Genomic DNA, 16,921 nt, shown 5'->3' with positions numbered 1-16,921 from the left:
ATGTGTTCCACAATCGTCTCCTGGCTCGTCGCCGGCTGACGTGCTTCGCAATCTGCTTTTTACTGCGCGCGGGGGTTGTCTATTACTTTTCATGACTTAAAGCCGATTTGGAAAAATATTGTTACTCTGGCGCTGCTGCCCATTTTTTGGGTCGTGGAAATTCAATTTCCCAGGCTGGCGCGCAGCTCCTCGGCAGCTGAAACGGCAATTTTGATAATGCGTTTGACCTGAGGACATCGATGGCAATGGCCCCCATTTCCTGTCACATGACCAGTGGCCGAATCGTTTTTTAAGACATCATTAGCCGGTTCTTTTGCAGAAGGGCACTGGGTTTCTTTCTGCCTCGGAGGGTTTTCCCTCCTATTGATTTATGATTTATGAGTGCAACTTGGATAGTTGTTTGCCTGCCGCACGTCCCTGGGATCAATTTACAAAATGTGTCCGCCATGAGTGTCAATTCGATTTGGGAGGCGTGGTCAGCCCTGAGTGCTAACTATATATTTTTTGTGCCCTCCCCTTTTCGAAGCTTAAACATTTATATTTGCCTGATTTTCCCTTTTTTATGCTGGCACTCCAGCTCCGCAGATTCACAATGTTTTCTTTCTGTGACAACAATCTTGCTTCTGCTTCATTTAACTGGTACACTGGCAACTTTTGAAATTTAAATATTGTTTTGTGGTTTCCCTTTGCAACTTTGCCACAGCGCAGAGCAATAACATAGAAAAAAAAACATTTTATCTGTTATGGTCATCAGTTTTTATGGTGTCCTCCCCGAAAAGTTGACACCATTTAATTTGGAGCTAAAGTTTTTCCCTTCCCAACAACTCCGGACTCGATTAAAGCAATCGCTGATGCGGAATTCGGGAACCTGTGCCTTGGCCATCAATCACTTGTGACCAGATGCGCCCCAAGTGGCCCCAGTCCAATCAGGGATCAAAGCCACCTTGGGCTATCCTTCCGCACACACATGCTCGGCAATCAAACGACAATGCACTCATGTGCATATCCTGTGGTTATTTGACAATTGTTAACCCATCTTTTGGCTTTGTTTGACGGATTCTTCGGTGTTGCCAAGTGGCCATATGCCAAGCGTCCCTCGCAATTCCATCCAGTAATCCTCGGCTTGGTGGTGGTGTGATTTTGATTTGAATGAATATACTTGACTGGGGTGGCTTTAATCGTTTGCCGTTGATACCCTTTCGAGGGGTATGAAAACATGATTATTTGCGGTTGTCTCAGTTAGATTTCTTATTTTGTACATTGGTAAAAATTATATACATACAATTTTAAACTGATAATAAAATGAAAGAGTACAAATAAATATCTGACTATTGCATATTAAATACTAAAATTAAATATTAAACCATAATATTAAATACAATGCAAACTAAATTACATGATTTAATATTAAACATTTTAATTAATGTTGAAAATATTAAATTTAAAAAAGTTTCTATTTGACTTAAATTCATTTTATTTAAGTTAAATATGGTTTAAATCAAATCCGAAAATAGCCAAATAAAAAATTAAACAATTTGTTAATATTTTCATATTTAAAGAAACTTAAAACCGCAATGGATGAAATTCTATAGGAAAATATTTAAATTGAATACAAAATATTTGGATTTACCACTTTTTTTTACTGTGGGATACTAGAGGTTTATTTGAACCTTCATTTAAATTCATATGAATATTTAAGAAACTGAATTAGATGATATAAGTTATAACACACAACGATGTGTATTAATTCCATTTTTAAAGTTATTTTAAAAAACTATAAAGTCAAGTTAAAATATAAAAGAGATTTCTGAATTTATATTGCCCTTCTAAAGACCCCCATTAGGGTATATTTTATACCAATATTTTTAGCGCATATGGTCAAAGGCTTCGGCTGGCGCTTTGAAACCGCAACGTCAACTGGAAAATCAAAAGTTCGCCTTTGTTTATGGACGCATTCTTTTGTTCGCAGCCATTGATACTCGGAGGGTTTATTAACTTTTTACGGACTCGACAATGAGCTGCATCCTTATAGCTGCTGTCGGCATTCAAAATTTGATAGGGTTATCATCAACATTGTGTGCACTGGCAGGCCACTAAAACACTGCAAGGAGTTTTGGCACTCGATGAGGGGATTGCGAATAAATCCGCTCCATAAACTCCATGAAAGTTACAACAATGTATCAACTTAAGTCCCGGACGTGCGGCGGTCCGGACTCCGGACGTGTGCCAACATTTACGCCTCAATTATCAGCCGCAGAGCAAACACTTGGGGTCACCACTTGCCATCACACAGAGGCGATAATTTGCCGGCCATAAGCTGCTCCCACACATGCCATAGACCCTGGACCACCCAGTGTCCGTTTCTCTATTTTCATACGAATCCCAAGCCATCAAATTCAATTCAATCCCGGAGCGGCAAGTGAGGCACGTGTCGCCCATTAATTTACGCGTTGGCTTTATCTGTGATTTGCTTGCGCATTCTCAGTCAGCCAGGGATAGCTCTCCCGACTCCGGAGCTCTCGACTCTTGCCACGTGCCAGAGTTGGCAAATCAAATGTTTTTATTATTTAAAGCGACAAACGGCGACGCCGTTTTATTGTCTTCCTTAAGCCGATAACAACTGTCTGCGGGAGAGTCGGTGGCAGGACAAATTACAAGGCAGCCGCATCCTGACCGCCATTGTCCTCCGAGTGGATAACGAATTGCACCTTGGGGACACGGCTCTTGGCTGCGTCCTTTGTGTCCTAATGAAGCAACTGGCATGTGATAAATTTTAATTGATTTCATTTACGTCTGTGTTTCTCTGTGTCTTTTGCCCGTTCTCCTTGTCTCCCGATAAGGATCCGTCGCCAAGCGCGGCTCATTAGCCAAGGATAATGCATCTAGATAATGCCGAGATGTTTGACATAATTGAATTTGGCTTTGTAAGCTCTTCAGCTAATGATCCTAATGGTGTTTGCTTCAAGCTAAAGGCTACTCACCTTGCAGGGCTTGGTTTAATAACTAGTGGTCGTTGGGGATCGATAAACTCAATTTATGTTTATTAGCCTTTAAAACCATTTATAAGGCTTTAAATTTAACAACAGTTCAAAAAAGAAATCTTTAACATATATTATTGATTGATAATTCCAAAGGCTAAAAAACTACTTTTATTTATTATGACCGCAACTGTATATAATAATTCTACAAAAATTCGTGTTATTTATTTATTACATCTGTCTTTCAATTGAAAACATACAAAATCTCTTTGGAAATGGGATTAAGGAATATTTGTACAGTAATACAAGCTCAATTATATATTAAGTTTAGTTCCTATCTTTAAGTTTTTTTTTTCAGAATCAGAAATCAATTCACAATCTAATCCTCACTTTTATTTCAGCTGAAGCTATTTTCGGGTACCGATGTTTAAATTGATTGCGTTTAAATTAAAACTCATCATAAATCACCTGAGTGGACAGGTCTCTCGACTCGCAAAGAAAATAACATTATTTAATACAAATATTCTAAGCAAGTAACATTTCTTAAAAAAAAAAAATATTTCCTATAGAATATATAGATAAAACATCGTAACACAAGTAATATTATATTTTAACTTTAGTTCTTACCTTTTTTTTCTTCAGAAACAGAAATCAATTCAATTCACAATCTAATCCTCACTTTTATTTCAGCTGAAGACTATTCTCGGGTAGCTATATTTCAAATTGATTGCGTTTAAATTAAAACTCAGCATAAATCACCTGAGTGGGCAGGACTCTCGACTCGACTAGACTCGACTCGCTGGCCATTGGGCGGTAAGACAAAAGCCCCAATCCTGCAGCCGTGTCAGCACAATGGCACAGGCGACATAAGCCGATTTCAGGGATATCTCTGCCGGGCTCCAGTTCCCACCTCCCAGCTCCCAGCATCGTCCCCCAAAAAATGGTTCGAAAATTATCATCAACGCACAAGTGGCTTGTACTTGTCATACACTGGCAACAGCAAAACGAACCCATCTCCCAACCCCTTGTGTGGACATGGCAAAATATTTTCATTGTGTTTCAGCAGATTTTCCACACGAGAAGGGGGTTGGCAGTGGGTAGCTGAGTTTCGAAATGCGATTACCTGCGTTTGCCTATTTGTAGCTTGTTGTTCGGTCTCGGTTCGGTCCTCCAACGTCGGAATGGGAACTGTCCGCCCTGTCCTGAATGCTAATCGACTTTTGATTGTGTGTGTTTGCCGGGGCAGGAGGTTGGCACAAAAAGGTTCAAATGGTCGGGCCATAAATAGGAATTTATGCGAGATTGTTTTTTTTTGCTTTTTTTTTGCTTTTTTTGTTATTTTGAACGGGCCGAGATTTATAGATGAGGGTGGTCCAGCGTGTTGATTGAATTTGCCCATGCCCATGGCTGGGTTGAATATTTGCTGTTTTGGGATACGAATGCGGATGCGACCGACACAGGTGACATATTCCTGCCAACCAAATGACAAGTGTTAACGCCTGTTTTGTTTATTACTCCCCCTCGGATCTCTATTGTAATTGCTAAAAAAACGTAAGCTGCGTAAAATCCCAAGTTTCAATTTAACGCTCCCATGATTTCTTGTCGGGATTCCCCGGACATGTGAGTTTGACAAGTGCAGCTTGCACTGGCGGCTATCTTATCTGGGCATTTTTTGATTGAAAAAGCATCCGCCATCCGCTGGCGCTCCCATTTGACACTAAGCAGATGCGGCTGAGAATGGTCCATGTGGTCGGTCGGCCACGACACTCCATCTCTCCATCGCTCCAACGCACCATCTCTCTTTCGAACTTCGAGCTCGACAGGATTTCTGCAGAGAGTGGTTTGGAAAGGAAAAATTCAGGGCATGCGCCTGGCCGTCAAGGGGGCGTGTTTCGGCGAAGCGCCAATGGCAAATGCCAAAATGGAGTCGCCACCAGAGCGTTGTTGAAGCGGGACAGGAAATTGATTGGGGACCAGCAGAAGAGTCCGGAGAACGGGTGGCCTGCACATGATTGCACATATGTGCCGCCTGCGATTGCTGGCCAAGATTGCCAGTGGAAGAGCAGTGGGGAGCACAAGCGGCGGCGGTGGCAGCCGAAAAAAAACGGCGACGTCCCGACGCTATCGCTTGCAGGCAACATACGTGTGTACTCGCAACAACATGTGTGATGTGTGCCCCGCCGTATGGGACATGGGTCTCCTCGTCCTCCGGACTCCTCGCTGCCCTCCAGGCTCACCCATATGTAAGTTCCTACATACAATGCGGCGTAAATAAACAGACTGCCTCCACAAAGGCGACTTCCTTGGTCCTTCTTCTTGTTTCGCTCTAAGCATTTTTCTTTATTATTATGGAGCTGACTGGTTGGGGCTCTGTATGGATCGGTTATGGCACATGCCGGAAGTGGCGCTTTAGCCCGATATCGACAATGGCCCATCAAGCTGATGGACCTGCCTATCAATAGCTGCCTGGCGGCCAAACTAATCCTCTTCCTTTAACTCGCAGCTTGATTTATGTTGTGGTGTCTAGATGATTGATGCGTTTGCTCTTAACTTGGTTCTCACTTTTTTTGTCCACAAGCGGGATTTAGACGGTGAAGTTGTTTGCCTGACAGCTTACAAATTTGACATTGTTATGGTTTGGTTTTGTTTTTAAGACTGTGTAGGGCTTTAAGGTTAACTCACATTATAATCTACTAATTTAAACTGAACTAGAAAAAACATGATTTATAATTAAAAATGTAAAATTGAATTCTTAAATACTCCAAATTGTATTTCAAAGAAATTAAACATAAATATATTGTGTGCGTAGAATTTGTTTGATAGACAAGACTTATTTAAATTGTAAGCAAGCTTATATATAAATTAATAACTCAAAATAAATTCATTAATAACATTAACAAGCTGGCATATAAAAAATATCACTTTTATAAATAAGTCTTCTTAAACTGTTTTTTTTTTTAAATATTTCTTTAATTTTAAAGTAAGTAAAACTGTGAAATGATTTTGTACTTAAATTAAAAACTATTCTTACACTTAGAAAAATTATGTTTTTTCATTTTAACACAAAAACAACATTTTTTATTTCTCTGAAATGTTTGTACCTTTTAAATTTTTCTATTGTCGCCTGTTTTTTCTTTGTCGCAAAATTACCGATTTCTTGGTTAACCAAAATGTTTTCTTTCCTTAATTTTCCTGAAGCCATAAGCACGTTTTGGTAATTATTCAAACTGATTACAGGCCGGGACTCGTAAAACTTTATGCCCAAGTTTTATCTACTTTCTGGCTTTTCCTGACATATTTTATCTGTGTCGAGATTTAAACTCATTTTCCGTGACTTCTTGCGGAGTAAGTTGCATTTATAAATTAGGGAGTTTGAGTTTAAGGGGGATCCACCTCAAGACTGCACCGTAGACCCCGAAAAAGAGCTGGCCCAGTCAAGCATAAATGATTTCAACAATATTTCACTTAAAAGATTCAAATCGCGCGAGAGGCGAGAAAGAGACAACAATGAGTATAAAGCATAACAAGGGAAAATATAAATACGCATACGACAAGTGCGACGGAAAGGGGGAAATGGAAAAGCGTACTGGGGGGATGGGAAACGCACGCGACAGAAGGAAACGGATACGCTCGAAGGGGTTGCAAACAGATTCAAAATTTCCAACCACATATGACATTGCTCCGCATAGCATTGCGCCCCTCCGCATTTCAGGCTCCTCTCGTGGAATCGCTTGCAAAAAATTCAAATTTACTCCAAGTAGTTGTGGGTCAGGCGGGGAGTGTGGCCAACTAACTGTCGCGTTTTTTCGCTTTTCCATGCTTTCAGCGGAAGTTCCAAGCCCGCGATATGGTGAAGGGCTAAAGGCGAGTGAGAGGGGCTATATTGTCGTCCTTATGCCAAGGGTCGTCAAGCGCGAACATTTGCATAATCAAATAATAAAAATTTGCATAATTTTATTTTTTACGATACGCATGCCAAACTCTTTCACCCTCCCTCTGCTGTTTTGCCCTATGAAAAGGAAGGAAAATAAAACTTTTCAGTTTCAATTTGTGTTTTGTCTGGGTAAAAGACATTATGGCCACCGTTATCTGGCCAACTCCATCTCCCTTTAGCTCTCGCGATTCCAGTTCTATAAACACAAAATGGTGTCAATATTTATTGGTGAACCTGTTTCTTATCTCTGCCAGCGACGCGCCATTTAAAATTTGCAACTTTTAACTATTAAAAAGAAAAAGTTCTTCTCCTTGGCTATATCAAAAATTGTTTCCATCGTAAATTTCCTAAAAAGACAAATAATAGTTGCCCATTAAATGTCTGAAAGCGATTGCAACTGATAAATCAATTACTTTGTTGGCTGAAATAGTTTTAGTACATGTTAGCATGACTAAATTAATTTAAACATTTATTGATTTCGACGCAAAATGATCATAGATTATTTTTTGAAATCGTTATTTAATTATTTATGATAAAAAATTGTTATAACAATAATTAAGGCACGAATATGTATAGTAATCAGTTTTTAACCAGGTCTGAAAATTTAATGTTGGTAAATATTAATAAATACTTAAATTTCTTAAATTTGGTCTTGCCCGGGCTCAAATTTATTTTTTTGACTTAAATTCGTTATTATTGTTTTGTTCTTAAAATCCTTACCTTTCATTCAGAAATCATAAATAGCCATCCATAAATTGAACCCCTACTTCCACTCTAGTTGGTAACCAACTTTTGGCTTACCACGCGTATACTCGATTTGCATGCTGTTGCTTTGCTGTTGGATTTTTTTGCGATATATGTACATACCTTGTGGTGCTAAAGTCGCAGGCAAAATATTTAGCATGTCAAATGACATATTTGCGGGTTGCCATTCTTTTTTTCGGTTAAGGACGACCGCGATTTGGCCAAGGATGTAAGTGTCTTACTCGGTATCCCGCTCCAGTTTTTGGTCTCTTGCTTCGGTTTTTACCTGGCATATGTGTGCCCCGGTCGCTGTATCGCTGCCATTTTTGCCGTTTTGTGCTTCATTTATCACTTGGCGGGTTTTCCATATACTCAGCATATTTGCCATGATATATGGCTGCTGTGTGCTTAACCCAGCCAGAGATCGCGACGAACGTTTGTGCCCGGGTAGTGTGTCACTTGTTCGATGACAAGCAACCCCACGGCGCCATCGCCCGTTCCACACATGGTGTAATTTAGATAAGTGGCCATTCTTCATTTTAATGCTCATAATTTCATAATGTGTACACCCATATGCAGTCCCTCCCTTCCCATCGTGGCCCACTCCCCGAGAATATTCCAAATTAAAATCGTGCATTAAGAGCTGGGAGCAAACAACATGGTCAGCGTCGTGCGTTGCTTATGCCATTTATTTTATTTTGGCGAGAATTTTTGTTTTTGCCAGTCCAGCGCCACCTTGCCACCAATGTGAACCCCCTTTCTCTTTTTGGGGCTACCAATTCGCATGAATATGGAACAGGCGAGTGGAGAACCCGCGAATGTTGAATATGTGTTTTTTCCACGTTGTTTCTCTGATTTACGAGCCATAAAAGTTAACTTAATTAAATGGTTTTTGGCGTTCGCTGAATATTTATGGGGCCAGCATTTCAATGTGTCAGAGAAAGTTATGGGAAACGTTTTAGAAATTTGGTCAAGACAACTAGGAGACAGGATGCGTACCTTAATTACGAAGGGAAAAACTTTTATTTCATAGCAAATACATATTTTAAAGAAATATCACTACTACTTTTCCTTAAACAATGTAATAAACAATTGATTAAATTACTTCTAATGAAGTGATTTTATTAGATAGCTTAGATAGTCTCTTAGCTTAAATGTAGGCAACTGGGGTTGATTTTTTGGACACAATCATCCCTAACCAACGGCAAGCAACTTATTCATTCAAACAAACAAGTGTCGAAATAGACCTTTTACGCATTTCCAGTCACTTTAACTTTTCTGCATTTCAAACGCGTTTCATGCTTCAGTAAACCAGGGAACGAACTACCCAAGTTGAAGCAGAATGAGTAACAACCTACGAGTGATGGAGAACAACACTTAAAGTCAGCTTTAATGGCGACCGCAGAAACATTCACTCGTAAATCAATTAGCACCCACAAAAAGTACCATGAAACCCATGGGGATCTCCTGTTGCCTTGCGGCTTTTCGGAAAATTAACTACCTGCTAAGTTAATTGAGCAAACAACGCTGGGCAGGACTCAGGACAGGCGAGCCTGCCATAAAAGTTGTGCAGCGGTCCAACTAAAAAGTCAGTGGCTGCGCTGCGGCTTACAACTATTAATTATGCGGGCCAAAGTTATGACAGCAGAAAACAGCCGCAGAACTCGAACAGCGAAACTAAAAACTGCCAACTGCCATCCAGCGAGCAAAGGGAAGCGCACATCATAAATTACGGCCAGGACCCGGCCATGGAATGCAAGGATGTGCCAGCTCCAGCTCCAGCTCCAGCTCCAGCTCCTCCTGGATATATATATATACTATATGTGTGTGCGGTAAGCCGCCGCCTGTCTTTTGGCCATGGCAAACAGCTTCCATGCATCCAAAAATATTCGAAAATTTCAATGGAACTGAAGCTGGAGCCTCCTGGCACAAAGGTATCCTGCCACGGCACAAAATGGCCACCGCAGAGCAGCGCACAAAAAGTGTCATGGCGCATGAAAAACTTCCTGCACGGTAGTGGCTTGGCCCCAGGCCTCCAGTGTTCAGTATTCAGCATTCAGCTCTCAGCTTTCAGCTTTCAGCCTTCAGCCTGTCCTGTCCGTGGCCAAAACAATGGCACAGCTCCTCCACAGTTTCGGCAAATGAAAGTCGCATTGTCAGGCTCAATGTTTCCGGTCGGCTCATGGATGTCCTCGGCCCGACTTTCAGCTCTCCAGCCATCCAACCATCCAGCCTCCAGCCTTCACCATCCACAGCGTCTGAGTCTGAGTATCCATTCCCTGGCCTGAAACAAAGCGCATCCGTTTGGCGAAAATTGAAATGACAAAGTTCAAAGTTTAAGCGGCTTGGCTGTCAGTTTTTCTGGGGCTCTTATAGTGGCGTGTTCGGTGCACAGAAAACATTTGAAGATCAATTCGTTGATTTTTTTATTTATTATTTTAGCTAAATGAAATTTTCTCTTGTTCTTAAATATTTGGAAAACCAAAGATGACCATTTTATAATGTATAATTTAATAATTTGGCGTATACTAAGGTGATTAAGTTAATTTTATTGAAGCACAGTTTTAAAATTGTTCTGCGTATTGTGTTATTTCGATTACTGTCGATTAGTATGATTATTTTGTTTTATTTAACTCTTTATAATCGTAAAATCAAGTTTTAACATAATCAAAACATTCTGTTGTTTTCTTTTATTATTTAAAGTATTTTAGAGGCTGAAATGTAGCAGATGATTCAACAATGAAACTTTGCTTTCCAAAATTGTTTGTAAATGTAAAACGTGTAGAGTAAATGGCGTAAGAAACTGAAATGCTTGTTTAAAGTATTTTAAGAACTGTTTATTTTGTTAATGAAATTCACAAAGCAATAACCATAAATTCGTATCAAATTTTAAAGCATCCTTCTCTAAAATATTGTATTTATTCAATTTAATTCTGTGACTTGATATTGGAAAGCTTATTTGCTTTTTTTCCGTGTGGCAAGGAATTAAGTGCCCCGAACCACAGGACTAATCAACGGGCAAACACTCAAACCACATCGATTGCAGGCAGTGGCTGTGGTTAAAATTAAAAACGACCGGGAGCAAGTGGAAATTAAATTGCCTGCAGTTAAAAAACACTTTGGCCAGGCACCAGTCGCAGTAACAACAATGTAATAAAAGTCATCTCCTGACACGCCCCCTCCCCGCGGCGATACTTCCCCCAGTGCTGCGACTCCACCGCGGCATTTGCATACTTTTAAGCGCAGATGAGCAGAAATCACTCATACGCACGGGGAGCCATTAAGGGGGTTGATGGGGCGGAGCCAAAGCCCAGGGCTCAGGCTTACTCCAGCTGTCGGATTTTCTTGCTCCTGCTGGCTGCCTTGTTGTTGTTGTGTGTGCTATTATGACGGTATTTGCATTGTGTTTAAACGTATTTGTTGAACACGATTTTGAGTCAAGGGGATTGGATTGGATTGGATGGTTAAAGGGGGCTTGAACCGAACCCAACCACCGCTCGCCAAATGAGCAGGCAATTTATTTACGGTCAAATTGCGAGGTTAGACAAGGCAAACAAAGCGGCGCAGGTCGCTGCGCAATGGGATCCCCCTCGGATTTCTCCTTGGTGGGCGTAAAAATGTGATAAATATGAAATGTGATTATGGCTGCTATTATGTAGCACCCACCAGGATGATGATGAGGCTTATTATGAAGTTGCCTTCTGCGGTTGGGCCGCCTTGGGCGTCGTTTTGAGTGAGTGGCTGCCATGAGACTGTCTGTCTTGCCGTCTTGCCTTCTTGCCATCCTGAATGCGGTGGCCTCTTTTAGATGAAATGGGGAAATGTGATTTTGACGATGTGTTCGCTTTACGGCAATGGGAACTCATGTGGTTGCCGCCTGTTTGTTTTTGTGTGGGCGCCGGAAGTTGTAATTGTTTTTTAAAGGAAGCTTGAATTGCTCGTTGGGGAAATGTACGAAATAAATCAACGGCAGCTATAAATGGAAAATCTCGGCTTGGGTGATAAAATAAAACTAAATGTGAATTGTCTCAAGCTGGTCATAATGCCAGAGGGTTGGACAGTAAAGATTTTGAGTTGCTTGATATATTTTAATCAACCTAATTTATTTAAAATCAATAGTTACCTAGAAGATTTTTAATACATTATTTTAAAAAATCTCTTTTATTCCTTGATTAAGTCCTAAACATTATTTAATTGGAATTCCTGTTCCATAGCAATATTTATATTTGTTTGTATTTGACATTTATGATGACATTAAACCATTACAAGCCTTTTCAAAATGCTAGAAAACTGGCCTTTGACCTTAAATTTGTTAAAATGGCTTACCTACAGTATTCAAACTAGGACAAGATTATTTATTAATATTAATAAAAAAAACAATTTTTGCTTTGCACATATATTTTAAGTGTCTAAACTAAGCTTCAATATTTTAGAACTCCCACTCTTCTTTAAAATTTGATTTAAAACAGTTAACATCACACCATAACATATCTGCCACCTTCTATTTATCTCCGTACCTTTATGCTCCCCACCAATTTGCTTACATTAAATTTCCCAGCAATTGTTTTCACCCCACACTTCCTGCATGCTGAAGGAGAAGCCAGACAAAATGTCTTTATCAAGTGGCAAGCAGCGAACACAAAGCCATAAAATGCTAATCCCATCATGGGAACAATGAGCAGAGCAGAGCGGATCGGAGCAGAACGTTTGCCGTTTAGCGATGCCATCAATTGATACATCAGTCGATAAGGCAGCAATACATCCTGTGAGAATCCTGTGAGAATCCCGCGTGGTTGCTTGGCTTTTGTGGCACGGGGCTAACAGGATTTGGCCACGCTAAATCAACGCGATTCGACGTGGCTCATTTGGGTGCAGCAACGAGCCAAGGAAATCGCTGGGGGAGCAGCCACCACCCAAGGAATTCGTTGCGCTTTGTTGGAATTTGCCATGCTACAAATTCGAGGCTCATGGGAACGGAATTCAACAATCCGTCCATAGGGGGTTGGACGAAGTGTGGAAATATTGAAATTTGAAATTCATTCTTGCCAAAAACTGCACGAACACTCTGCAAGCTCGGTGTATTAGTCGCGCCGTCTGGCTTTGGCCCAGTGACTGCCTTTTGCATCCAGGACATCCTTTGCACCCCGAGATATCCTTTCATCTTGTTACCATTTCGGTTCCCAGCTCATTAGCGTTGGCGTCGCAGTTTTTGTGGCCGCATCTAATTGCTGCATGCGGCCAACTTGCATTTTGGAGAATCGCGACTGCAGGATTCAGCTTCACTGCGCTAACAAGTTGAACATATTCTTCGCTCTACTTACATGGCGTATGTTACTTTCGTCGAAAGGGATGTGCCCGCCGAATTTCTGCCGGTTTTTCTATGCCTGGGAACCTATGTTTTTGGTCTACTTCACAACAGGAATGGGTTGGCCGGCACAGACTTTCAAAAACTACATATGTTTCCAAATCAAAGAGATACCCACGTCTATTTGTATTTCTATGTTTCTTAAATATAATAAGGCAAGATTATTTTTAATAAAGATGCCATAGTTTTTTTTAGCATATATGCAGATTAGAAGTCTCCTTATATATAGGAAAATAATTTTTAGAAAATGTATTTCGTTGTTTTCTTTAAATTTCTCAGGAAAAAGAATATGGTCCATTTTTGTTTAACAAATTGGAAAGGGTTCTTTGTTTAAAAGCAAACTTTTTAATCAAAGTTTTCAAAGCTTGTAATGTTTTGTATCATAAAACTTTCTTCCATTTCAGTATCTGACAATAATTTACTAATACTTATTTAATAAAACAAAGTAAAAGTTTTTATATAAAATTTTTATAACTTATCTTTATCTGTTTCTTTTCTTTTAAATGTGATAAATTTAGATATTGATCTAAATATCACGTAAAATTCATTTTATTTAAAGATGAAATTAATTTTATAAGAAGCTATGCTAAAAACAACTTTTTTAAACCTTTACTTATCAACGATAAAATCAGGACAAAGCGTTTCTGTAGAAATTAAATATATATGTTTTGGAAAGAATATATATGTTTACAAATTCTGAAAAAGTTTAGACACCAATCCCCAAAGTTTTAAAAACAACTCGTCATAATTATTGGATTTGCATAACAATTAGATTTTTATTAAAACACTCAGCCACACATTGAATGCTATTACTAGCAGATCTGCAACTTAACCATAATATCTTACAATGATCAAACTCAAGACCCATTCGGGTCCCAGGAAAAGACAAAGAATTAATAGAGACACGGGGAGATCCAGTTATATGATTAAGATACGAATTGCACTACATTTAAGGCTAAGGGAAATTAAATCGGAGCGTGGGTAGAACTAAAATTAATATCACAATCGAAAACGGGCATTACTAGATGACTAGACCAAGGAAAACCAACGTATGGATGATGGGTCCTGGGGATGAGCTGTCTTAGAAATATCCGAAGAAATGCTTCGATCATTTGGGCATGCCGCCCATTCGACGACCTGGCGGAGTACCACCGACCACGTTGATGATCTCGTTGTCGCCGGCGGAGGAGGACGTGTCCTCCAGCTGCGGCTGGTGATCGCTGGCCTTGTCCTGGTGGGCGGTCATGTGCCGCGTCAGGTGGTGCCGCTCCCTGAAGGTCTCCTGGCAGACGGGACACCGGAGCTTCTCCTCTCGCTTGCGGCGGTTCGGATCGCAAGCCACCTCGCTTTTGTGATGCGACCGCATGTGGTACACCAGATCGCTGGTCATGCGGAAGCTTATGTTGCACTTGGCGCACACGTTCTGCGCGGTCAGTGTGAAAGTGGATGCCAGGGTGGGTGGAATCAGCGTGGAGAGTATGGCTGCCGCAGCGGGATTTTGCAGGGGCTGAGCCACCGTGAATGGATGCGGGGGCGGTGCAAATCCCGGATAGGCATGCAGAAACTCCGCCGGTGGTCCTGGCGGGGAATTCCCCGGCATGGGACCTCCGTTTCCCACATTTCCCGGTGCCGGGGGACGAGTATACAGCAACTGCTGCTTGAGGCGCTGCTGCGCCTGCAACGCCTGCATGGGATTCACCGCCTGGAAGGCTCCATTGAACTGATACTCCGTCCGGAAGTTGTGGTACACAATGGGGCTGGCAGGCAGGGCACTCTGATTCTGGCCACCACTGTTGGTCCTCGGCGGTGGCGTTACCAATGGCGGACTCATTGAGTGGCAGCTCAGCTGATCGGGACTCAGAGGCGGAGCACCCACGTCCACGGGTGACTCCAGGCGGGAGGTTGTGGACGGTGAGGACGAGGCGGTGGACAGCGACGAGGAGGCCACCTTGGTGAAAGCACTGCGCATCGGCGGTGGTGGTGATGCGGTTGACGGGGCTTCCGGCGAATCCACCAGGGGTATGATGACACTGGGATCATCGTAAACCCTCGGCGAACGGATGCTGATCTGGGGATATCGCTGGCGTGCCTCCAACAGGCTGATGTACTCCAAGGCCGCCGGCGAAGGTGGTTGCGACGAAGCTCCTCCTCGAGGCGACAGATCTGTGGGATAGTGGTTCATCTGGTGCTGCTGCTGCTGCTGCTGCTGTTGCTGCTGTTGCTGCTGCTGATGGTGATGATGCTGCAGTGCCTCCTGGAGACGAGCCTGCTTCTCGGCCTGCTTCTGCTTGATCCGCTCGTCGGGCATCATGAGAAAGGCCACATCGAAGGCGCGCTTCAAAGTGGTCTTTCCACCGGCTGGCGATGTGGGCGTCTCATTGTTGTTATTATTATGATTGGTGGCCGGATTTGGTTGCGGCGACTGGTGATGTTGCTGCTGTGGCGACGATGTCGAGATCCTCAGCTCGGCATGCTGAGGCGGCGTGGAGCGACGCTGGCCAGGATTCGCATGCGACGGCAGGCTATCCATGAGCAGATTCATTTTCACTTCAATACACTTTTCGACTTTCACTTGGTTTGCTGTGTGGACCTCTCTAGTTCCTTGCGTTTCGAAATTCCAGTTTCGACTGCTGGCCGCCCGCAATCTGTTCCTCTTTAAGTACCCGCCGCCACCACCGCCGCGTCCAGTTGGAATTCTCGTATTCTCATATTGTCCCATTCAAATGGGAAAGGCAACTCTCCGCACTCGCGGCACTTGGCCCATCTGTCCTGATTCTGCTCGGAGTCTGTTCGGATTCAGGTTCAGTTTCAGAGTCTGGCTCAGGACCAGGTTCTGCAGAGAGCGGTTGCAGTCACCACCCTTATGTTTCTGCTCTCTTTCTCGCTCGCCCTCTCTTTCTTTTGTGGCTTTCCCTCTCTTTCTCCGGCCCACTCTCTGTCTCTTGAATGTCCATCTGCTCTGCCAGTTGGCGAACATATTCTGTGGTTTTATTGTGCCAGCCTTGGCCAGGACGAGTCCTGGTTGGCTGGCATCCCCGGCCAGGTTGGCTATTCGAAAGCGTTGCAGTATTGTATGTGATGCGGGGCACAGTGGGGCCTAAACCCATCTTTTGTTACTAGTATTAATATTCTTAAAGCAAGAATCCACAATTTAAAAATAAAATGCTTTGTATTTTTTTATACTTTTATATGGTTTTTTGATTTCTGAAATAAAATGAATTTATTACTTTGTTAATTAAAGTAAAAAAAACATATTTTTCTGTCTCAGTTCAACAAGTTTTATTCTCTTTTATTAGTTTCTACCAATTTAAAAATGTGTGATCATCGATTACTAAAATATTAGAAAACTAGGATTAAATCTGGGGTTCTGCAGAAATATCTTCAATAAAAATGTCTATGGATTCTCATTTGACACTCAATTGAAAAAGATTTCTGAAATTAATATGTTTCCACACCAAAATTTAAATGTGGCGTAATAAAGAATTAATCCACAAACTTTTCAATAATCCTTTTCGTTCTGTTTAGGATCATATAAAACATATTTCTTGGCTGTGCACTGTTTCAAATATTTACCCAAAGAATTGTCTATTTTTCCCCACTGTGCCCTATTCGCTGTGGAGATAACTTTTCGAAAAGAGGCGGCGCTTGGTCCTGGTCCGCTCTCGCTTTCGCTCTTTTCGCCCCTTACACCCACCCCGGAAAATATGGCAGGACCTGCCCTCTCTTTCTAGCTCTATCCCTCTCTCTGCTGACGTTGATATCCTTGTTGCAAGTGTTTCCGAACAGGTTGTTTTTGTCGATTTTTTAGCAGCGCCAGCGAGATTGTGTGAATATGTGGCCATGTTTTGTGTGGTCGTATTTGTTGCTGCTGGGCTGGATTTTGAGTATATGCTGCGCGTA

The 16,921-nt window shown here is 41.8% G+C and overlaps 1 protein-coding gene across 1 annotated transcript; it reads right to left on the bottom strand.

Annotated features, from left to right (window-relative positions):
• Positions 1–13,798: 13,798 nt before the first annotated feature.
• LOC108147401 (pollen-specific leucine-rich repeat extensin-like protein 1) lies at positions 13,799–16,048 on the bottom strand. The gene has a single exon (XM_017273838.2). It carries the CDS (start codon positions 15,738–15,740, stop codon positions 14,130–14,132), a length of 1,611 nt encoding a protein of 536 aa, XP_017129327.2. The 5' UTR covers positions 15,741–16,048; the 3' UTR covers positions 13,799–14,129.
• Between the last annotated feature and the right edge of the window lie 873 nt (positions 16,049–16,921).

This window comes from Drosophila elegans, unplaced genomic scaffold (assembly GCF_018152505.1).
Source record: "Drosophila elegans isolate 14027-0461.03 unplaced genomic scaffold, ASM1815250v1 contig_208, whole genome shotgun sequence".
Classification (NCBI taxonomy): Eukaryota; Metazoa; Arthropoda; class Insecta; order Diptera; family Drosophilidae; genus Drosophila; species Drosophila elegans.
The sequence above is the reverse complement of the archived record's forward strand: the minus strand, read 5'-3'. Positions and strand labels throughout refer to the sequence as shown.

Coding starts and splice junctions, on each gene's coding strand:
- LOC108147401 (XM_017273838.2), bottom strand. CDS start 15,740: ATGGGACAATATGAGAATACGAGAATTCCAACTGGACGCGGCGGTGGT.